The sequence below is a fragment of the Pteropus alecto genome, unplaced genomic scaffold, assembly GCF_000325575.1.
Source record: "Pteropus alecto unplaced genomic scaffold, ASM32557v1 scaffold98, whole genome shotgun sequence".
NCBI classification, from domain to species: domain Eukaryota; kingdom Metazoa; phylum Chordata; class Mammalia; order Chiroptera; family Pteropodidae; genus Pteropus; species Pteropus alecto.
The window spans coordinates 21,087,798-21,111,671 of record NW_006443570.1 but is presented as its reverse complement, the minus strand read 5'-3'; the positions used below and the strand labels follow the sequence as shown (position 1 = coordinate 21,111,671).

Here is a 23,874-nt window from a genome sequence, read left to right as displayed (position 1 = left end):
ATCTTTGTCATTGATTTTTAATAACTTCAATACGATGTGTCTTGGTGAAGGCCTTTTTGGGTTGAAATAATTGGGTATTCTGTTGACTTCTTGAATTCCAAGCTCCAGCTCATTCCTTAGATTTGGGAAATTCTCATCAACTATTTGTCTGAAAATGCTTTCTCATCCCTGCTCCTTTTCCTCGCCTTTGAGAATGCCCATTATTCTTATGTTTCCTGATGGTATCAGCTAGTTCTTGTATTTCTCTTTCATTATTTTTCATTCTTCACTTTCTTTCTTCTTCCTTCTGATGCATTTCTTGATTTCTGTCTTCAATATCACTGATCCTTTCCTCCATTTGGTCCACTCTATTTCCCAAGCTTGCTATTTCATTTTTCAACTCTCGCAGTGTGTTCTTCATCTCCAGAAGTTCTATTTGCTTCTTTTTGAGGGTTTCAGTCTCCTTGCTCTGCTCATCTAGCTGTTTTTTCAGTTCCTGAAATTGTTGATATGATTTGTTTTCGATCTCATTGAGTTTTTTCTGAAGTGCCATCCTAAATTCTCTATCATTTAAATCGCATATTTCTAAGTCTGTAAGCTTATTTTCTGGAGATTTTTCTCTTTTTTTCTGAAATGCCTTGCCAACTTGGTTGTTCATAGTGTTTAATGGACTATTTCTCTGCCTGGGCATTAATGGAAGTGTATTATGCTGTTTTCCAGAAAGAAAGTTTATTATGTAAAGGTCTGAATATAGTCTGTTGCAAAGAAGGCGCTTTTCTTTTGGTTTCCAGTAGGTGGTGTCGAAGCCTCTTGGATTCCTGCTTTATATAATACCTTAAGATACCTGTGGTAGCTCTTATGTGCAGATACCACGCACAGACGTGCCGGTGTGCAGTTTGGGTGTTTTTTGTTGAGTTTTAGATGTTCAGCTTATTGTTGTTTCAAGGGGAGAGATCTGGGGATGTCTCTCACTCCTCCATGTTTTCAGTTGAAATGAGAATCATAGCAATGGTCGCCCGCTGGGAATTGAAATGTAGCTTACAGGACTGGCCGCTTTTGCTGCGATTGGTAAGGCCACTCACAATGGTGGCTGCCCAGCTGTGAACACTTGGTTCTGAATCACTCAGAGTTGAGCTTGGCAGCAAGCCAATAACAGTGCCCCAGGCTGTCTGCAGGTTGGGTGGGGCGGGGTCTCAGAGAAACAGTGACAGTAAGATCAATACAGCCTCAGTCTTGCTGCAGATTTGGTAACTGTTATGAGTTCCTGCATGAGACCCAGGTCACAGCAAGACCAGCTGCTGTCTGAGACTGACCCACAAGCCCTCAATATCTGCCCAAGTTCTGTTGGCAGCAGCGATCTGCCTGACCTTATCTCTGAAATGGGGCTCACAACTGTTGCTGGGATTCGAAATGCAGCTCACAACAATGACCGCCCCACTGTGAATACTTCACTCTGAATCACTCAGCTCAGGGCTTGGCAGCCAACCATAAACAACTGCTCCTGGCAGTCTGCAGTCCCCGGCAGTCTACAGGTTAGGCGAGGCAGGCTGATCTCCTCAGACCAGGGGCTCCCAATGGGTCTGTGGGAGGGGTCTGCACAATCAAGCTGGTGTGGTCTGTAGAGGGGCTGGACTAATGCACAATGGTGGCTGCCTTTCCAGCCCTCCTTCTGATGCCAGGTGATGGAGACTTTTTCAGAATGAATCCCACGTGAGCCTCAGACCCACTGCCAATGTCCTGGGTGAGTGTCTGCAGGTCAGAAAACCTTCGTGGGGGTCTTTCAAAGGGACATCTAGGGGCTCAGTCACCTTCCATCTCACCCAGACTGCCGGAATCCCCTCTAGTTTCTACAGTCAGAGTTATTGGAATCTCCTTTTCCCTGGGCTGGAACCCTGGGCTGGGGAGCCCCCAGATGTGACCAGGACCCCCCTCTCCTTCAGGAGAGCCTCTGCAGCCTCACTCTCCCTCCTGGTGATCCTCCGCCACCCGTGAGTGAGGGTCCAGCCCGATTCGGGACTTTGCCCCTCCTACTGGCTTCAATGTGGCTCCTTTATTGCAGCTTCCATTTTCTTAACACGTCAGATAGTTCATGCACTTAGCATCAAGCAAGAAGCAATTATGAAGCAATTCAAGTTGTAGGAGTTCAGCCTGTGTTTTGTTGTTGTTGCTGCCTTGTGAACGGTGTGGCTAGAGAGGCCCCGTCCTCATGAATGTTCTGCTTCCACTGTTGCCTCTCAGCCTTGTCTCCCAACATCCGCAGCCCAAGCCCTCCTCCCTCTCGATAATCTTTTGATAATAAAAGTAACTTTTAATTGGATGCTGTATATTATAGATTAAAACTTGTAGTAATCATTTGAGGCTCCAGATGATATTTTCCTCTAGAGACAGTTTACTGCTGCTTCTCGCAGGCATTTCAGATAGGGGTACATTGGCTTACTCCAGTAAGGGATGAGACTAAGAACAAGTGGGATTGTATTTTTGTAAAAATCAGTCTGTTTCTGATAACCCCCTACTTCTAAAGTGTAAGCCATTAAGGTGTCCTAATTGAAAGCCTATTGACCAGTGCCCCCTTCCTTGATAGGTGCTGAACTCATATTTTTCCTGATTCACTGATACTGCCTAAAGCTTCTGCTTGGGTTCTCTGCCCCTTGCCTGGCCTCTCTGATAGTCACCACTTACGAATCAACAAATGCCTCAAGGTGAAAACCTTACTATCGTGTTCACCCCTGAACTTCTTTTGCTCTAGGATCGTGATCCCAAAAGTCCTTGTTAACTTTAGTAGCTCTCCAGTCCTTCAGACAGGTGGGTTTTTGTTTCTGTTTTTGTTTTTAATCCAGCATTGTTCTTGATGGGAAGTTCTTTCTGTTTTAATCCAATCCACTTATAGCTGAAAGTAGAACTAAATTCTTATTTCTAATTCACCTGTAGATTATTTTGTATCTTTCACATACACAATCATATCTACCAGTAATGACAAATTTGTTTCTTCCTTATCAGTACTCATATATATATTCAGCTTCATGGCTGAGATCTCTTCTGTCAATATGGCAAAGGTTAGGTACTTGAGTGGCATTTTTGTTGGTTTGTTTTGGTGATATAGAGGTGTTTTAAGTGCTCCAATTTTGCAGTTCCCATTTATCTTGCAGGACTCTAAATCTTCTTCTTTGGCTTCTTTTCTCTTTCATCACCTAATTGTCAAAGAGTGCTTCTCCATTTCTTTTCACTTTTTTCCTTCACCAAAAGTTATGTTTCAAAGACGGCCCTTTTAAATCATGTCTGCCCCTTTAAATTGTGCTCACTTTGAAGTCCCTTCCCTGTAGTTTGTGCTCTGATCTGCTCGAATGCGATTTTTAGACCATTCAGACCCGCTGGCATCCCTCTTCTGTCTTTCATGCACTTTATCTCCATCTGCCTTCTCTCCACAAAGCCTGGTACTGAGGTGGAGCTGGGACAGGCCTATGAGAATACATGCTGAGATTTGGTGATTTTTCTCATTTTATTCAGTTTGAAGGTTCAAAATTCCCTGAGTTCAAGCTATGCTGAAGTGTGGTTTCTGTATAGATTTACTTTTTCCTTCTTGTTTTGTTTTTGCATTATTTTGCAATAAAATATTGGGACACAGGTAGCTTAGATTACCACCAATGTTTTCAGCTATCTAAAGTTCACCTTCATTGTTGAAAGATATGTTTAATATAGAATTCTGCGTTCAGGGTTATTTAATACTTTCTCCAGTACTTTCAAAGTATAATTTCTCTGTATTCTGGTTTCCATTGTTAGGAGTGAGTCCAGTCTCTTCCTCTAATACTTTGAGCTTAATTTCCTTTCTCTCTCACTACTTTTTTTTTTTGTCTTAGGTGCTCAGCAGTTTCACTGATGTGTCTAGGTATAAATGTTTACTCTTTCTTGCTTGGATTAATTTAATTTATCATGATTATTAAACATGTATTAGTCTTATGTTAAACCCACATTTTTACCCTCTCGTTCATATTTTCTACCTTTTAGTCTCTGTGCTGCATAGGAGAGAATTTCTATGGATCTGTCTTCTAGTTCACTGCTTCTCTGTATCCAATCTGCCATTACAACTATCCATTAACTTTGGTTTCTACATTTTCATTTCTAGAAGTTCTATTATTTCAGTTTTCTCTGGTAGTCTCAGATTTATATTTATTTCTTTGGAAACAGTATATTTGTTTTATAGTTGTTTTACAATGTCAACATCTGAAACTAGTATAGAATTTTTTCTTTTTTACTGGTGGTGTCTTATTTCTCTACGTGCTTGCTTATCTTTGTCCATATTTGGTCAATGCCCTCGAAAAACTGTGAGGTATCCTCCAAATCTAGGATGGAGATAACTTCCACTAGAGAAGACCTGAGTTTAACTCAGTCACCTAGAAGTAGTAGCACATGGCTTGACTCCTGGCACACCCAGGCAATACATACCCAGCTAGGTTCTAGACATATTTCCTATGCCCAGTCCCTTTTGAATGTGTTCCATCCAAGTCCTGCTGTATAGAAAACTGTGTATACAATCCTTTCTCTTTTGCCCTCCCACCATCTACACCTCCAAATAAAAAAAAACCCAGCAGCCAACTCTATATTTCCCAACTTTTTTTGTAAATCTAAAACTATTCTAAAATTATTTTTTAAAAATCCAGCAGTCATCCAATTCAGCCATTACCATTATCAGCCCGCTCCCCATCTATCTCATTCCCTATCTTTAGGAGTAATTTTTCTGGGCACCTCACAGCTTTCAAGCTCTAAATCAAAAGCCTGTTTGATCTTGAAAAACTCTGCTAGGAACCATACAATATATAATAAGTGACAATAACAATTATAAGTGTTGGGATAACTTCAAATACTTGAAATTAGTAGTGGTTCAGATTTAGCAATCTAGACCTTCACCATGACCTTTCACTTTGGCTGAACCTCAGTGACAATCACAGAATATAAACCACGTTGTAACAATTTCTCTTTAACCTGCATTCTCTTTGTACATGTTCTGTCTTAAATTTATCCACCTGCCACTTTTATTTTCCACCTATAGTTTTAACTGTATCACAGCCTCTTCATAGTGCTTCTCAATGACTCGATGAACTGTCTTTACTGAATTTGAGTCATCCATCTCAAGATAGTACTCCCACTTCTGGTTACCATATTTTCAATCTAATTAATCTTCTCACCCTCCTATCTTCAAACTTCAGGCTCTAAACTTGAACACCTTTCTACCTCAATTCTTGCTCACCTCATTTACATTTGTTTACATAGTTATAGAGAATAGGAGTCCATCTAATACCAACCAAAATGCCAAAGAAATATCATGCTTGCTTTTAACATTCTACTAATGAATGTAAAATGGAAATTGTGATATTAAAGTTAAAATTAGGCTTTAAATGTGGATTTCATTGCTTTTAAATTGTGGGTAATAATGACGTTTATCTGAGGTTTGCAATAAATAGCACAGAATTAGTTGTCATTCTACCTGCAAGTGAGGATAAGAGATAAAGATCTAAATGATGGCATTTATTCATAACTGAGTAGTGTATTAGCCTTGAACTTTGTTTGCTGAGATCATCTTCTAGAAATCTAAAACACTGAACATAACCAGATTACTGTTGCATGATACAAACCAAAAGGTTCTTGATCAAGTTATGAGAAAGCCTCTGATAAAAATTCAGGAAAATATTTCAAACATTGGGGGAAAAAGAATCATCACCACTGTTCAGATATCTTATAGCAGTTAAGGCTGTTTTCACTGAATAAGCATAAAAACAAACTTTACTGCCTCGCTGTAGACAATCTATGGAAACACATAATGAAAATTTTCAGTTTTTTTTTTTTTTTTTTTTTTAGTATTCATGTTTAGGGATTTCTTCTAAATTAAAAAGACCGCCTATAAACAGGTCTTTGTTTGTTCCCATATTTGATAAAATAACTTTCAAGAGGATCAGAAAACAGACAATGATGCTGTTTATAACAGTCATTCTTCTGAGTCAAATATTATATTGGGTCCTTTGCTAACATTATTTCACTTAGTTTTCATTACAATCCTATCAGGTATTATTCCTTAACCAGTAGAGAAAATGAGACTCAGAATGTTAAGAAACTTGTACAAAACAAAGTCACATAGGGAGCTAGTGGCAGAGCCAAGAATCAATCATAGATTGGTTTAACTGCAAAGTCCATGCTCAAATTTCTATGCTATACTTCTTCTAGAGCAGACTTTCTTTTTAGAGGAACTAGTCAGTATAGAAGTATAGCTTATTTCCATTTCTATTTCTCTGGTCTGGACTATGAGTTCCTAGTCAGCACAGCCCATGTTTCTTATATAATTTTAAAAGAAAGTTAGTTTTCCCAATTCCTAATAGTGCAGCAGTATCAACAAATTACTAAATGAATTCATCACCACTGTGCCAAGAAATGCCAAGACAAATTATTCTAACTGAGCTCATCTATAAAAAGGGCCAAATCCTTAACAAACAAGTTTAAAATGGGTACATAAACCTTTCAATGGCCAATTCTGTGGTGTTCATTGTGTAATGATTGGACATATGTCAATTTAGGTGAGCTACAAATGGAAAGGAGAAATGTGGCTACTATATGACGTGATTATTTCAGAAATAATCACATTTTGAGTCAGTTCATGAAGACAAAAGCACTACACACTGTATTCCTAGCATGGTACTATTTTTTTCCTACTATAGGTAGAAAAGCTAAATATATCACTTTTGAATTGGAACAATAATTTTCTGGTCTATTGCTTTTGAAAAGAGATTATGAGACAAAACACAAAGAAAGACAGACATCATAAAATAACTTTTATACAGGATTAGTAGATCTGTTTACATATAAAAAACAAAGGACCTCATTACAGTTAGATTTCACATAAATTACACAGATTAACTTTTTAAAACTATGATTCAATTTTGTTTAAAGTCCCTTTTAAAAACTCCATTTTGAAGGCACAGTGCATGAAATAAACCAAAAAACTGAAGCACTTGAGATGAATAAGTATTGGGCACCTCATAGGTAGCTATAGATTGTTCTGGAGCTGGGAAATGTCATTCAAAAAATGGAGAGGTGAAAATTTGATTTTTAATTGAAGCATAAAAAAATACCATTATGTCATACCTCCAGAAAATCTGCAGCATGGCCAGCATAAAATGTAGCTAGTACATTCATGTTATGCCATTTATAAAAGTGATAATCATACATATTTACATAATTTATATCCAATTACCTCAAAATGGTAGCCTACTTTCAAATTTCATAATATAGTCTGGCAAATTAAAATCAACTAGGACAATATTCTAAAAGTCAAATGGAATATTAATTATTGCTAAAACAGAAGAAATGAGTATTGGGAGATATTTCTTCATGAACTAGAAATCCAAGTTCAATAGACATTAGTCAAGGGCCCTAATCATCCCCCCAAAATCTGCTTTAAAACAAATCAGAAACCCAGAGAGTTATCAAAAGTTGCTAGACAGAAAATCATTGAACATCAACCACAGTGGAATTTCTGTAATAACGATAAAGTTGCTGCTGTTAAAAACAGTTCCACCAGAGAACCATAACATAGGGCACTAGTACAGCATTCACAGCCAAGAAGCTTTCAATATAGCAGGGACAAAACCTGGCACAAGTACATTTCTGGTCACCAGAAGATAAAACTATTTACTGATGATAATAAATGAAAATGGAGGAACAGGTCATGGTTACTGAGTAACCTGGTGTTAGCTCAGAAACACAATAAGCTCAGGCATAAGCACTACCTTTTATTTATTTGTCAACTCATAATTAGTTTAAGTTCAATATTCATTAATTCAGCAAATCCCATTCAGGTAAAAGTTACCAAAGATAAACCAATCAATCACACTGGGCCAAGTATACATTATGTTTCCTTTCTGGAGGATGACAAAGTCAAAGCAAATTCCCTTCAATGAGAATAGTGAGCATTCCTCAACTAGATGGGATCCCAATCACTACCCAAATGTTCAGCAAAATACATCAAAACCAAAGGGTTTTTCCTTCTGAAATTAACTTAAGTTCATCTTATAATCAGTACAAGTACATTTACACAGGCAGACACTTTGCACAATACCTACGCAATCACTTTGTTTTTATTAAGGAGCTGGGGGGAAGAAGGCTTACAGACTGATCACCAGGACAAAAAAAAAAAAAGCCTTGTGAGTAAATAAAGGCACAACTCAGGTTTGGGCAAATTTCTTAATACTGTGATACTTACTTGCTTCCATGACTCCAAGGAAATGGAAAGTCTCTAGGAGAAACACTGAAAAATGCATTCCTCATCCCATATGGCTTCAATGCCTTAAGCAGTTAATGTGGTCTAATATTAGATTAGATCCACAAATAAAAGACAAAGCAGGGCAGAGAACACAGTCTTAGTAGTCATGATCCTGTACGTTCATGTTAATAGGCAACACAGGCTGAGAAAGCCTTGTTTTCCAGAACAATGCATTCTTTAGAAATTAATTAAAGATTCAAGATTTATAGCAGAATTTGGTTTTCCTTTCACGAAAAATTATTAAAAGAACTATTTGTATGTTCATTTCTAAAAAAATTTTTACACATACTTAAAATATCTGGACTCCAGCCACTGTGATGTACGGTTAAAGATACGTTTAATTGGAGAATTTAAAAGGCATCCTCTAGTGAAGACCTAATTAACTAAATAAAGGCTGTCACATCAACTTTGTTTTATTTCTACCTGCAATATCTCAAGCAGAGCCAGCCACTCATAGGCCCTTTGTTGGTTTTCTGACTTTTCATTCTTAAAAATAAAGCTAAAAAGAGCAATATTCGCATCATCCCCTTAAGGAAAATGTAAAGAAAAGAAATTAAATCATGTATATATCATGAAGTATTAGCACCCTACAAACTCTGTTCTATGTATGTGGGGTAAGAGTAGGGTGGCAAGGGCTCAAAATTTAGTCGTTAATAATACAATTAATATCAGAATGGCTTAACCTTGAACCACCCAAATTTATTATAGATACTCATTAATAAATATCTTGACTTCATTATTCCCGCTAAACCAAATCTCTTTTTATAAAGCCCGTTGGGGTGCATGCCTCACAAAACTTGGTTGAATGACCTAGGTGGGCTGTACACCACCCCACATGAAAGCTTTGGGATAACTGATACATTAATGGATATAGAATACAATTTGAAAGGATGAGAGCAAGCTTTTTGACTCCCTGATTTAGTACAAGTTCAGCAGCAACTTGACCATTAAAACATTCAAAGGTATTAAACCATTAGATCATTGGTAAGACCTACACTTACAAAAAGCATCATTTCCACTGAATAGTATGATATTACAGACACAATAAAATGCAAATCTTTCAGGTCTTTCCAATAACCCAACCGTCAATGAAGATGATACTTTTGTCTCCACAGTATTATATCACACAGCAGTTCATTGTTTACATTTTTTTAAATGGAGGGAGCCATTTTAAATGCTTTCAACTGAACTTTTAACAAAATTGATTAATAAAAAAGAGACTATCAAATGAAACATTAGGACCAAGAACCCAATCACTTGCAGATGCCTATATGAATAAAACTGGCCAAGCTATTTCAATAACAGTATGCTATATAACAGGGTGTAGATTTGGACTGGATCATGAAGTGCAAATATTTTGTGTTCAAATGTAGGTTAAGAATGTGCAAAAGTAGGTTTCTTCCACTTCCAGATATTTTCAGTAGAATTCAGATCTTGCAGATTGCTGGGTAATCTGAAACCATAAGTGTGTAACATAGAAAAAGGTTCAAATTTAGGAAATATTAAAGAATTAGGCATTCCTAGCATAAACTAGTGCTTCACAGATAAAAAGCAGCAGCACCTGTGGGTTTTTACCAAGTTAAAGATAGGCAACATGAGTTTTAGCTTTTCCTAGATCTCCCTCTTAGCTCCATTCAAACGGACGTTTAGATCTTTTACAACAAAGTCAACAAGTTCTCCCTTAAAATGGAGATATTTAGAACTTTGCTAAACCTTACAAGAGAGGTAGTGAAATCTTGCTTAGAGCACAGCCCACCAGTTCTGATCTAGCCTTGGAATAGGTAGAAAGCAAATGCAGAAGCCCATTTATTCATTTCCCAATGTTATATATGTTTAAAAATCAACTCAGCCCCCATTAAACCTGAATAATAAGAGAAACTCCAGCTATTTAATAACTAGAGAGAAGTACTCCTCAGTAGGTTGGGAAAACCTTGAGTTTTTAAAGCTGTATGTCAGATTCTGACTGCTGTCCCTGCCTTAATATTTCTGGATTCTTTTGGCCATTTAAAGAAAAAAGCTAAAGCCACTAGTAAACACCTGATGTGCAAAATATAACATCCACTAGTTGGCTTTATGCAGTTATTACAAGCTCTAAACAGCTCATCTTAAATTAAAAAGAAAAACAAAGTGGCTGTCCCATCTCTGCTGCATAAATAGAAAGCAGATTTTTTTTTTTAAAGGTAAGAGTACTTTAAGGAGAGGAAGTTCAAAACTGCCAGCCAAATTCACAGAGAATACAAATTTAGCAAGTTAACTTCCCAAAGCTCTTTGAAGAAGCAAGACAGTCTCTCTTCTTAATGCAGTGTCTCCCAAAAGGAACTGTAATTTTGCTTGGTACTTATGCTGGGAGATATGTAAAGTGCGTGTTTCAGTGTTTGCTAGAATATAATGTTTCCTCTTCAGTGTCCGTTTCATCCTGGAACTCATGGCTCAAGAGGGATTTCTTGGAGCCAGTTGACATCATGCGAATTTCATCTTCATACTCATCATGATGCTGCCTGAGCCGATGAAAGCCATCCTTGTGTCTGTTAGACTTGATTGAGCAGATGCACCAAATAATGCAAGCTGTTAGGATCAATGCTGACATGGTGGCACCTGCCAAAGAAAACCACTACATGAATGGTGTTCTACTTTAAGAATAAAAATAAGCAGCTTCTTATACTAGCACTTCTAATAATATACCCTTCATTTATTTTTTTTATTTCAGGCACTTAAAACAACCTTTTATTATTACAGAAACAGTACATCTACAGTATGCAAAATTAGAAAAATACAGATAAACAAAAATACTAAAAACCCAAACCAAAAACCCCATATCAAAATCATTTTTAACAAACCTAGTGCATATTTTCCCAGATTTTTCTTCATGCATGTGTATGTATATATTTATTTTCTTTTGTCACAATGAAATCAAACTGTGTCTACTGTTCTGGAACTTATCAATGACTACTTTTCCTTTCCAATAAATTTTTATCTCATTCAGAATCCTTCATTTATTTAAAATATTTGTGCATAAGGCTATCAGAATAAGAGTCTTAGTAAGAGAAAATGATAATAAAGTCAAAATTAAAATTAAGTTCACAACAGCAATGGGTGACAGAGCCAGAGTTAAACCATGGCTGAATTCTAGCTCCCAGGTTTCTAAAGAACTCTTTGCTTTAAACGTGCCACAACAGGCTCTATGATTTGACCATGTTTCCAATATACCATTCTCCTTCAGGGAAGGATCTCCCTCCCACACACACTATAATAAAATTTGTTTTTTTTGTATCAAGTCCAAGTTGCACTTAGAAATAAACCAAGGCTTATTTTGTCAAAAAGACAATACAACACAATATTTATTATTTTATCATAAACTTTTTCATTCTAACTTTTCAGTAATTCAAGCAATGGCACACATCGATCCTGGAGAAAACAAATATTTCTCCCATGATCATGGAAAAACAGAACTAATGTGTTGTCGTTCAAGGGATTTAGAATCTTAAAGCCAATCATTCACTGAGTAAACAACTCTTCATTAAGACCCACACATGCTAACCATGGTTCTAAGGCACTAGGGATGCAGAGGAACTCCCCGCTCTCTCAGAGCTTAAGTTTCAGTGGGAGAGACTGAATGTAGACAGATAAATGCTTAAATATACAATATAATGTCAGATAGTGACAAGTGCTATAAGAGTGGAGTGGAGATAGTGACAGGGGTACTATATCAGCTAGGGTTATCAGGGAAGGCCTCTCTGTGGAGGTGACATGAGTACAGACCTGAAAATGTGAGGGAGCAAGCCATGAAAACACATAGGAAAACAATGTTTCAGAAAAGTCATGTTTAGATAAGGAGACATTAGAAGAAAAGAGTTTAACTTCATGTGATTCTAGAAGCGATCCACTCTCAAATTAAAATGTCAGGACTGGTGTTAACTTCAATTACTAAAAATTTAAATTTCTTTACCTGATACAGTCACCACAAGCTCCCTTGGCAAACCAAATATCCGGTTATCTGTGTCAAAGACTATTACCACAGAACTAGCTGCATCATGATGCACAAAGACCTATAAAAATAAATTGCAAGAATTATGAAAAAGTTTACTTAAGGTATATGTATCCTTGCTGTATTCCTAGGGCATTTATAGCAAACCAAAGGATAATTCATTGTCATTTCAAGTATACAATATGCTATAAAAATTTCCCTTTTATTGCTAAAGGATAGAGAGATAACAAGGTATCCTAATCAAGAGTTGGTCACACTTTTTATTTCTTTATTCCTCATAAGCTTTCTAACAAGTGTTTCAAAATAAAACTGAACTATTAAGAATAAGGATTTACACTTATTCTTGGGATACTGCCTAATTTGGGGTTCTTACCTGTGAATGTTGTTGCTGATACCCATCTGCGATTGCGTTGATGTTGTGGACGCCTGGGGCCAACAGGACATGGAAATAGCCTCCCTCTTTTGTGTGTACCTTTATTCCTTCATTGAGTACAATGACTGCTTTAGAGATTGGCTTTCCAGTCTTATCTTTAACAAATCCATGAACTCCCTTGTGAACCTGAAAAAATGTTTAAAATATAAATTTATGTTTTCATAATATCAGATAACCTAGAGGCAATAGCTTGAGGTATGACAAAAACAACAAACAAAACAAAAATCTCATAAGACTGGCTATTTGTTCTTCTCGACTGACTGACCTTCTTAGCTACTCATTCACTGCTTCAGAGGCATAAATATAGAGATAAGGGAAAAGAAAATTCTAATAGAGTCAAAGCCTAAAGTGTTAGAGCCCAAATCTTCTCATGCCTTCAATGATTTACTTTCTACCACAGTACGCTGTCTTAAGTAACTCTGTGTGATATTCAAATGATAGAATGTGCAACATCTCACAGGGTTAAGTTACCTGAATTATAGCAGATTCCAGACATATGAACTCATGGCACCTATTTAGGCACTATAAATTGAACAAAACTCTCCTTTTGATATACATTTAAAATAAATATTATAAATTTTTGGTAAAAGATTAAGAAAATGTTTTGACAAAGGTTTTCATTGAACATATTCCTGAGAGTTTGTTTCTAGTTAAAAGGGAAAGACTCACCTCTACCAACATGCTAAGAAGAGATTTTTTATTTTCTGCCCACAAGGAAAGGAGTTGTGCGGCGCTAGGAAAGTAGCAGCAGCTTGTGTACACTGTGATTTCCGGACAGTGGCCATAGGTGACACTATAATCCTGGAATATAAAATTCAAAAACAAATGTAGGAAAATTAGTAAGTAAGAGTGAGGCTTTGTAATGCAACAAATGGAATAAATGGAATAAAAAGAAAACCTGGTTGATGGAAACAAAGAATTTGTAAAGTATTTTACAGCAAATATAAACAAACCACTTGGTATCATAATCAGTCACAAATATGGCTGCTCCTAAGAGGGCCCTTGAAACCAGGGACTATGTCTAATTCATTTTTGTATCTCCGGTGCTTCCCACAGTGTTTAGCAGGTAGAGGGGTTTAATAGGGTTTGCTGAATAAATGAATGAATGAATAAGTACATGCAGTAAGCCAGCTTCCTTCTAAACCCTGGAACTTCACTGTTGTTCTTGGAACTCTGGAGATTGAAATACAAGAACTTGCCCTCTGATACCCTCAATCTGCGGCCTCAAGCCTGATTGTGACAAGTGCTACTGCTGGATAATTACAATTATCCAGGCACAGGAACTGCTTGTGTGGATAAGTTCCAAAACCTAACCTACCACTTTTCCCCCAAAATCTGTTCTTTTTCCTAATTCAGTTAATGATATTAACTCATTTTCTCATATAGACATGAAATATCATCTGACTTTACTTTCTTGCTGTCACCTGTAATTTGCCAAATCCTGTCAATTCTACCTTTATAATACCTCTGAAACTTCATCCCTTGACTACACCCCCATTGCTACTACCTCAATCGAGGCCTTCATTATTTCTTGTCTAGGCTCTTATAAACCAGTCTCCCTGCATCACAGTTTCTTCTTCTTCCTATCTTAACCCACTGCTAAAAGATTAATTTTTCCATAGAACAGCTCAGATCACATCACCATATACCTGCTCAAAACCTTCAGTGGCTTCCCATTCCTTACTAAAAGCATTCAAAGCCCCAAACCCTCTTTCCATTCTTGTCTTCCACTACTCTCCATATTCTAAGTAAACTAGACTGTTTATTGACCTCTGCCCATACTGCTTCCTCTTTTGGAATGTCCTACTTCTCCATCTCTGTACCCAAATGCCATTTCTTGTTTGAAGAGAAGGCTACATCTCTGACTAGGTGGAACCTTTTTTGTCTTTAATTATTGACGGCACGTTGAGAGTTGCTCTCTTCTAAATCAAATCGATTAATTCTGCAACACAGTTATTTGTACAATGGGCCTGGGAATGCATTTTATTTATCACTAATATAGCAAAGTACCTCACATTTATTTATTTTAATAAATAAAGGAGAGAAGGCAGGTAGAGATGGGAATGAAGTTAATTTTCTGATTGCACATGTGAATGGAATGATGATCTAACTGCCCATCTGCTAAGAACTCCTAATTTGAAGTGGATGGACAACCGATTAAAATGCTATCAGAAAGAAATTAACAAAGGCCTAAGTAAATAGAAAAACGTACTGTGCTCATGAATAATAAGACAATGCTGTTGAGATGTCAATACAACCCAAAGTAATCTACGGATTCAACACAACCTCTAACAAAATTCCATAGCCTTTTTTTTTTTTTTTTGCAGAAAAAGAAAAGCTAGTCTTCAAATTCAAATGCAATTACAAGGAGCCTTGAAAAGCCAAAACAATCTTGAAAAATAACAAAGGTGGAGTACTCATACTTCTCAATTTCAAAACTTACTACAAAGCTACAGTAATCAAAACAATGGTACTGGCATAAAAATAGACATATAGACCAATGGAATAGAATTTAGAGTCAGAAATAAACCCATACACCTATGGTCCATTGAATTTGACAAGGGTACCAAGACCAGTCAATAGGGGAAATAGTCTTTTCAACAAATGGTACTCAGACAACCGGGTTTCCACATACAAACGAATTAAGTCAAACTCCTATTTCATATTGTACACAAAAATTAAATCGAATACAAGAGCTAAATCCATAAAACTCATCAGAAGAAAACATAGGGGTAAAATCTTCAAGACCCTGGATTTGACGATGAATTCTTAGATATCAAAGGAAAAAAAAAAAGCATGAGCAATAAAAGTAAAAGAAATGGATAAATATAACTTCGTCAAAATCAAAACTTTTGTGCATCAAAGAACATCACCAAGAAAGTGAAACAATCACCTATGGAATGAAAGATACTATTGGCAAATCAAACATCTGATAAGGGTTTAGCATCCATAAGATAAAGAATTTTTGTAACTCGACAACAAAAAGACAATCTAATTTTAAAACGGGCAATAGACTTGAACAGATTCTCCAAAGAAGATATATATGGCCAAAAAGCACATGAAAAGATGCTCAATATCATTTAATCATCACAGAAAAGCAAATTAAAACTATAATGAGGTACCACTTCACATCTACTAGGCTGGCTATAATTTAAAAAAATGAAAAATAGCAAGTGTTGGCAAAGATGTGAAGAAATTAGAACCATCATACATTGTTGGTGGGAATGTAAAACGATTCACTTGATGTGGAAGACAGTTTGATGGTTCCTCAAAGGGCTGAATGTAGAATTAGAATATGACGCACAATTCCACGTCTAGGAATATACTCAAAAGAATTGAAAACACAAGCTCAAACAGATACTTGTCCATGAATGTTCACTGCAGCATTATTCTCAATAGTCAAAAGGTAGAAACAACTCAAATATCCATCATCAGATGAATTGATAAACAAAATGTGGTACGTGCATTCAACGGAACATTTTTCCGCCATGAGAAGGAATGGAGTGCTGATACATGCTACAAAATGGATGAACCCTGAAAACATACTAAGTGAAAGAAACCAGACACAGGGGAGGACAAATATTGTATGACTCCATTTATATGAAATATCTAGACGAGGCAAATACATGAAGACATAAAATAGATGAGAGGTTCAGGGACACGGAGAAGGAGGAGCTATTGCTTAGTGGGTACAGAGTTTTTGTTGGGGGTGATTAAAAAGTTTTAGAAATATATGGTTTGAAACGGTGATGGTTGCACAACAGTGTAAATGAAATTAATATCACCAAATCATACAATTAAAAATAATTTAAATGGCAGGAAATGAAAAACAAAATGCTGTCAGAAATTAATTTGAGGGTTATCAGATCAAGAAAGCCATGCTGCAGATGCCATTCACTTTGCTTATATCAGACAAGTCAATCGCCAATATTTCTAATGCCATTCTTACTGTGTTCTATAACACATACCTTCATGCTGCCCAGGTGACTATGCCATTCTGCTCCACGCATTACTCCTCCTGGAATATTCTCATCTATAAAAGCATTAAGAGATGTAGGATCAACAAGACCATAAGGCAAGACCCTGCCCCTGCCCAAGTGGCAACAACAATAACAAGGGGTAGAGAAAATACTTACCTGATTTATTTGGGCAACTGGGCTGACCCATGTGCATCGATGGATGATTATTTGCATAAAGAGACGCTAAATGCTTCAGAGTCTCTTTGTTTTCCACTACAAAAGAAAAATTCAGAAGTCAGTGGAGAAATCCAAAAGATTTTTCTCAAAGTTCAACTTCATGGATACAAGCCATCTTCTTCTCTCTCTTGCACACCACTGAGGAATTATAATTAACCACACAGTTCTGTTTAGCTCAGGATAATCAGACTAAGAAGACATACATCTTGCTTATATGAAAAGGTACTACAAGCTGCAATGAAAACAACACAAACTTTCTCCATATGTAATGGCCCCAGAGAGATTCGATGAGCAGCTGTTTAACTCACCACAAGGTACAACCAGTCAGTGAAGGTTTAAAGGAGGGGAGGGCAATTATGTATTGTTAATTATTTGGTTACAGATGAGTTTCTTGAGGCAGGCACTGTGTCTTATTCACTTTTGTATTCTCAATGTCTACAGACATAATTGCTCAGTAAATGCTTGTGGTCTAAATTGAACAGATGAGACAAGATAGCTACACTCCATAAAGCTAGACCAGAGATCTGACCTCTCTTTTCCAAGGAACTGTTTGAACTGTTGATATATGTAGTATTCTTAGGTTAGTTTATTTGCTTAAAGAATGTGCTCAAATGCTCACCATTTAAAAACAATTGAGAAGGAACATTACCTAATTGGAATTTCCTATCTAAGCTTAAATAGTGTATATATAAAGTGATATTCCACATACCTGTTTGTACTGGCTTGTCATATGGGTATGTGACCAGCACTGAACCACCATCTAACGCAACAGAAAGACTGAAGTCCTGTTTTTGAATCAAATTTTCAATGATGGCTTTAGTCTCAGGCTGGGAGGCATTACCTAAAAAATTAAAGAAGTAAAATATAAAATAATAAGTTTTAAAATTTTAATCTATGTAGCTGAGAAAATATTCTCTACTTGACCACAATCAGAAGGCTAACTTACAAAATCTGTAGTAAATACTTTATTACTCTATAAGTCGCTATCTCTAGCAAGAAAGATACATTTTAAAAGGTAGGTAATTCTGAGTTTTACAAACTTTGAGATAATGTGTAAAGGTCAATGACTCTAAGCAAGTTTAAGAAAATTCTTATTGATAACAAAAAGGGGTAGATTTAAAAAGTAATTTAGGAAATATATAACCTATCTTTTACAGAAAAGATTTTCAGAAAGCAAGGTGTTGTCTTGCTTCTGCAAGAGCAAAAAGTTAGGAAGAAACTAAATGTCCATCAGTATAGAAATGGTTGAGAGTATTGCCACACATTAACAGCACACTAAGATGCCATTAATGAGAATGTTAAAGAATGTAAGTACTGAAATGGAAAGATGTCAGTGATATAGTCAACAAAAAAGTTGCTAAACAATATGTATAGTAGATGATCCTATTTAAGAAACAGGCCTTTTCAAATCAACATGCACACACACACACACACACACACACTATATATATATGTGTGTGTGTGTATACACTATATATATATATATGTGTGTGTGCATACGGACCATAAAATTATTTTCTGAAAACTAAATTTCTCAGTCAAAAATATGAAGGCATTGATATTAGAAATTTTTCAGTAGAAAGATGGGAACAGTTTATACTATCATTAGCAGTATATGAGAATGCTCATTTCAATAAACTCTTGCTGACTCTGAGTGTTATCATTAAAAAGTATATATATATAGTGTGTGTGTGTGTATACACTATATATATATGTGTGTGTGTGTATACACTAATATATATATATATTGTGTGTGTGTGTGTGTGTGTGTGCTCGCGCGCGCGTATACACATCAGTGGGTAGAGAGAGAAAATTTACATCTCTGTATGACTAGTGATGGAACCCTCAATATTACTGACTGAATTTCTAAGAAAAAACTTGAGTTACTTTTGCAAAAAATAAAGGAGAAAAATTCAAAAAATTTTCTAGATGTCTGTATTCATTTATACCTTACATCTATCACCTAGAAAGTAACTATTAGTCATTTACAAAATGGGATCAAACAGTCTCTTAGCAAAGAGAAATAAAATTATCTGCAAATTACTTAATTTTTTAAATGCAGTCATCTTTATCATAAATATGTCAGAAATGGATATCTTTAATAAAAGACACCAAGGTTCTCATGGGCTTCTGCTTTCTGTTCATTCAGTTATGTAGTTAGGAAACTCAATTTACTCGAGAATGGTGAAAAAGGAAAAGTAACATCTTAGTTTTGTTATAATAATTTTTTACCTCATAGGTATTCTGAAAGGGTGTCTGGGCCTCCCAAGTCCAAGGACTGGACTGTCTTAATAGAGCTGCCTATGTTCAGTGTCTTCTGCAATTCCTTATAAATTCCAATGGGCCACCTGGCTATGGACCATTCCATTACTCTACCAATTGTTACGGTTCTAGAGCTATGACTGAGAATTTACATTTCTATCTTCCTGTTACCCGTTGATTTACTCTAAAGGGCAGTTACTTATCTTCCAAAAATAGTATTATCATTCACTTTACCAACTCTTCCTGCCAAATAAAGGACCCCAAAGCATTGTCAACTGCCAACAAGTTATGTTAAACTTCCTTCTCTCCCTCCAAATCAAGTAATTTGGAATTGTGGATGAAGGCAAATAAGGTGAACACAGAGCCAGAGTCTTCCCTCAAGAGCTGCAAAGTAGCTTAATAGCCCAAACATTAGTCTTACTTGTAAAGTCTGTATCTAAGTCTTTGCCACGAGCATTTGCTTGTCCTGTATTTGAAGTACAGTCTTTCTCTTGTGCTCTCTCTCTCCCATCTGGATTTAGAGAAGGGACAACCACAATTCTAGTCCTGTCAACCAACTAAAAGAGAAACAAAAATCAATGAGTTTATTAGCTGTATGTGGAATCAAAAAGTACCTACCATGACTCAAACAGAAAATTTTTATTGTTTGTTTTAAATACAGATTTAAAAGGCAGAAAAAAATAAAAATAAAATTCTTTCTCACTCCAAGTACATTAAAAAAAGGAAACAAAAACCCACTGCAGAACTTACGTTCCCAGAGAACTCCTGATGACTTATAATAGGAGTTAAGAAACCATTGCCTGCAGGCTAAATCTAGCCTGTTGCCTGCTATTATAAATAAAGTTTTACTGGCATGCAGTCATGACCATGCCATGATTGTTTTTTCTGCTGCAATGGCAGAGTTGAGCAGAACATCCATTCCACGAAGCCTGAAATATATACTACAAGGCCCTTTATAGAATAAATTTGCTGACCACTGGCTTAACTCAACGATAATGGTGAGATTTTATTTTCCAGATCAAAAACAAGAATGCATAATCTGACAAATATCAACATATATCTGGAAATAATGAGACTTGAAGTCAGCATGTCAAAAAAAAATGAAATAGAATATTTGTCTTACTCATAATAATTTCTCTTCCAGATGATCTATAGGCATCAATACCTAATTATGTGGCATGAACTAATTTCTGATATACTTCATTCTATGAATTTCTAATACTAAATCGGAAAAAGTGATCTCTATTTTATTTATTTTTAAAATAGTCTACAGATAAAAAATATTTGAGACCCTTTAATTTGTTCTTGAATCTCTCCCTGGGGAGATTTTTTTCCTAAAGTATACATGTTTGGGTTTCACCACAGGTCTCTGGGTATGTATATATTTTCTTGAACTTGCCAGGCAATTCTGACTCTTGGCTCAAACAAATGGCAACCTAAAGTGATCCAGTTCAAGCCCAATTAGGCCAGTAAGGCAAATTCTTATAAACTAGGAGTTTTGAAATTCCTGGTAGGTATTTTACTTAGGGCATACAGTCTTTTATAATCATAAGATCAGTAGGTAGCAACTCTGCCCAAATATTAGAATAACCTAAGGAGCTTTTAAAAGAATATTGATGTCTCTGGGGTTGGGGCCCAGTCGTTGGTATTTTTAAAAACTTCCCAGATGCTACTAATGTGTAGCCAAGGTTAAGAACCACTGTTCCAGGTACTCTCCTCATTTAAAAAAAGAACAAAAAATGTCTTTGAGATACTCCTTGCAACGCACATGAAGAAGTCAATGGAATTTAACTTCTATTATAAAATAGTTATTGAAATAATCTGATTTAAATTAATCTCACCTAATCCCACAGTTCCCTTCTGATCCTAAGCATGACACCAATTCTTTCCAAATCTCTTTTAGAGGAGGCAGTATGGTATAACAAAACAACAGCATAGACTTTAGAGTGAGACACTTCGATTCAATACCAGCTGTGCCACTTACTAGTTGTGTGACCTCCTGTAAGTTATCAAATATCTCTGCCTCAGTTTTCACATGTATAAAATGGAGATAACATAATCATAGGGTTAAGGATTAAATTATGATGTATGTAAAGTACTTGGTATAGAACTTGGCAGACAGTAGGTGTTAAACAAATATTAGTTCCTTTCTCTTTTCCTAAATTCTATATAGACAGTGCCAATTACTGAGTGTTCTAGAAGAATGCACATTCTTTCCTTCTGATCTCTAAGACAACACAGAACTAGGTTGCTTAACTACACACGACCAAGCCTCTGAATCAAAGTTCTTTTCTACAGTCATAAATGGCTAAAGTAGAAATGACAAATTTCTTTTCCTAAAATCTCTTAGCAGCCAAGATACCCAATAATTTTATATTTATTACATGAAAAGAAATATAAAAACTATTTGTCTTTCACCTCATTTTTCCATATAGTATCACAGAACTAAGTAACTAGTTATGGAAGTCCCTTGAGTTAGAATGTAAGTAAAGATTGGTAGAGTAACTTGATTATTAAAAAAGGGAGTAGAGGACTGAATGCAAATCTTTGACATTTTTTCCTCTAGGTGTCTTAATTATATCCAAAGAAATATAATAGAAAGACACTATTAACAATGCATATATACAAAATGCTACATTTTTAAAGAGTTAAGTTTATAATGCACTTATGGTGCTTCTGTGTAAGACCTAATAGAAAGTTAAATTTTCAAAATGGTGCCTTGATATCAATGTATCACTGAGCTTTTTCCTTTTAGAGCATGTCAAAACAGGCTATTCTCTTACTTGGGTAACAGCTGGGTTCTTTTTGTAGTTTAGGCAGAGAAATTCTGCCAGAGCCAAAAGCAGTTCAGTTCCAACTGGAGCATTTCCATGGATACCAGCAACAAAGCGAATCTTTGGTTCTTCAGGCTCAGATATGTTGGGCTTATTGGATATTTCAAGGGACCAAATATGACGATATTCAGCACTCTGTCCCAAACTTTCAAAGACCAGAAACAAAAAGTCAGCAAGTAATCAAGCATTATGTTAATGCTAACTTATTAATTTTTAAAAAAGAAAACATGAGAAGCTTTAAAAAGTCTTTAGAAGATGACTCACTGTGTCAGAAAACCTTAAGAAAATTAGTTTTCCTTGACCAAAGAAAGTCAAATAGAAGTTGACAAATTATCAGATTCAGGATATATTATGATTTAGTTCAGCACTCCTCCAAATTCAGTCATTTTCATACCATCTTCACAAAAAGTTATCTATCCTATCTTCTACAACCTATACTACTATTTAGTTAACATATGTCTTTTAAATTAATTCAAAATTTAGTTAATATATGTCTTTTAAATCAATTCAAAATCTCGTGGAAAATTTTAAATACAAATATAGTGAACTTTACTTTTTAAACCTAAATTAATTTATGTATATAAGACACTTTATATTTTATTATAAATGCAATACCAGTATCACATAAAAATGATTTAAAATGCTGTTTGCCCAAGAGCACTGATAATTAAGGCCTGCTTTCTTTAATATAAAGAGAGATTTACAAGAGTTAGATAGAAAAAAATATATTCACATTAAAATGAGGAAGACTAATAGAATAGAAAAATTATTGCTTTCTGACAATGCTATACAATGATACTTAGCATCTATTTATTGGTGGACTACCTAAAACTGTCTTGAGTCCCACCACTGGTAAGTGTTGTATATTTTGGGGGAAATATTTAACTAAAAAGTTACCTTGGATTGGAAGATCAAAAAAACTTAAATGAACTAAGTAAATGGAGAGCAAAATAATTTCCAATTTTTTGTTTATTTTAAATTAAGAAAGTCTATAAGCTCTATATGGCACTAAGATGGACAATGTTAAAACCTGAACTGGGCAGAAATATTCAAGAATCTGTGGAGGAAGAGAGGTAATTGGTATTGCCAAAGTAAATATTATTCTTTGCATCTATGGACATTATAAACCAGTATTTGATTAGCTAAATTTGCTGGTATAATTAAAAGGACCAATGAAGAATAAAACAAAGTAAAAAAGTAAAAGGCTAGATAATACTCGTTAAGTATATAGTGAAAACCATAAGCTCAGAGCAAACTGTAAAGATCCCCAATAGGCAAACAATAGAAATCAACAAGTCAAAGAAATAACTTTGGAGTAACTGTAATGAGACCTATATAGGATTTATAATGAAACAGTGAAAGTAAGGCAGAGAAACCCCAGAAAGTAAAGGTAAAGGCTATCTCAGCCATTAGTTTTATTTTTTATTTATTTATTTATTTTTAGGTGAGGCAACCCTTGGTTGACCTTACAGATTGCAAGGACCTTGTCAGCTTACAATCCCTTATTTTTTTCATTTTTATTTTTTATGCCTACAGCATCTGGTCTTCCTAGGTGGTCTCCCATCCAAGTACTAACCAGACCCGACCCTGCTTAGCTTCCAAGATCAGACGGGATTGGGTTTGTTCAGTAGCATGGCTATAGAATCAGCCATCAGATAAGCCAGTACTGTATGTATATTTTCCCGAGACCCTCAATCATATATGTCCTTAAGGCTTCCGGGAACAGCAACAGTTCAATGTGAATAGAGACTGCAGTACAGAAAATAACAGCAACCAAGCTTCATTTTCTAATTTGAAAAAAAGAAATGATCCCTGACAGGTGAGTTCATAGTTGTAAAATTGTCCCTTGCCTCCAGCAAAATATAACTAAGTAATATTTA

The 23,874-nt window shown here is 35.7% G+C and overlaps 1 protein-coding gene and 1 pseudogene across 1 annotated transcript in view; both read right to left on the bottom strand.

Moving 5' to 3' along the window:
* Nucleotides 1-6,781: 6,781 nt before the first annotated feature.
* Nucleotides 6,782-23,874, bottom strand: part of CPD (carboxypeptidase D) — a 57,760-nt gene continuing 40,667 nt past the window's right edge. Inside the window, exons 14-22 of the mRNA XM_006925041.3 lie at nt 21,944-22,139; nt 19,582-19,717; nt 17,608-17,739; nt 16,839-16,934; nt 16,671-16,735; nt 13,372-13,503; nt 12,643-12,828; nt 12,231-12,330; nt 6,782-10,879 (exon numbers count right to left, since the gene is read on the bottom strand). Of these exons, the coding sequence (XP_006925103.1) occupies nt 10,653-10,879; nt 12,231-12,330; nt 12,643-12,828; nt 13,372-13,503; nt 16,671-16,735; nt 16,839-16,934; nt 17,608-17,739; nt 19,582-19,717; nt 21,944-22,139 (1,270 nt within the window). The 3' untranslated portion in view covers nt 6,782-10,652. The remainder of the gene's footprint in view (nt 10,880-12,230; nt 12,331-12,642; nt 12,829-13,371; nt 13,504-16,670; nt 16,736-16,838; nt 16,935-17,607; nt 17,740-19,581; nt 19,718-21,943; nt 22,140-23,874) is intronic.
* On the bottom strand, nt 23,522-23,638 carry LOC112473286 (annotated as a pseudogene).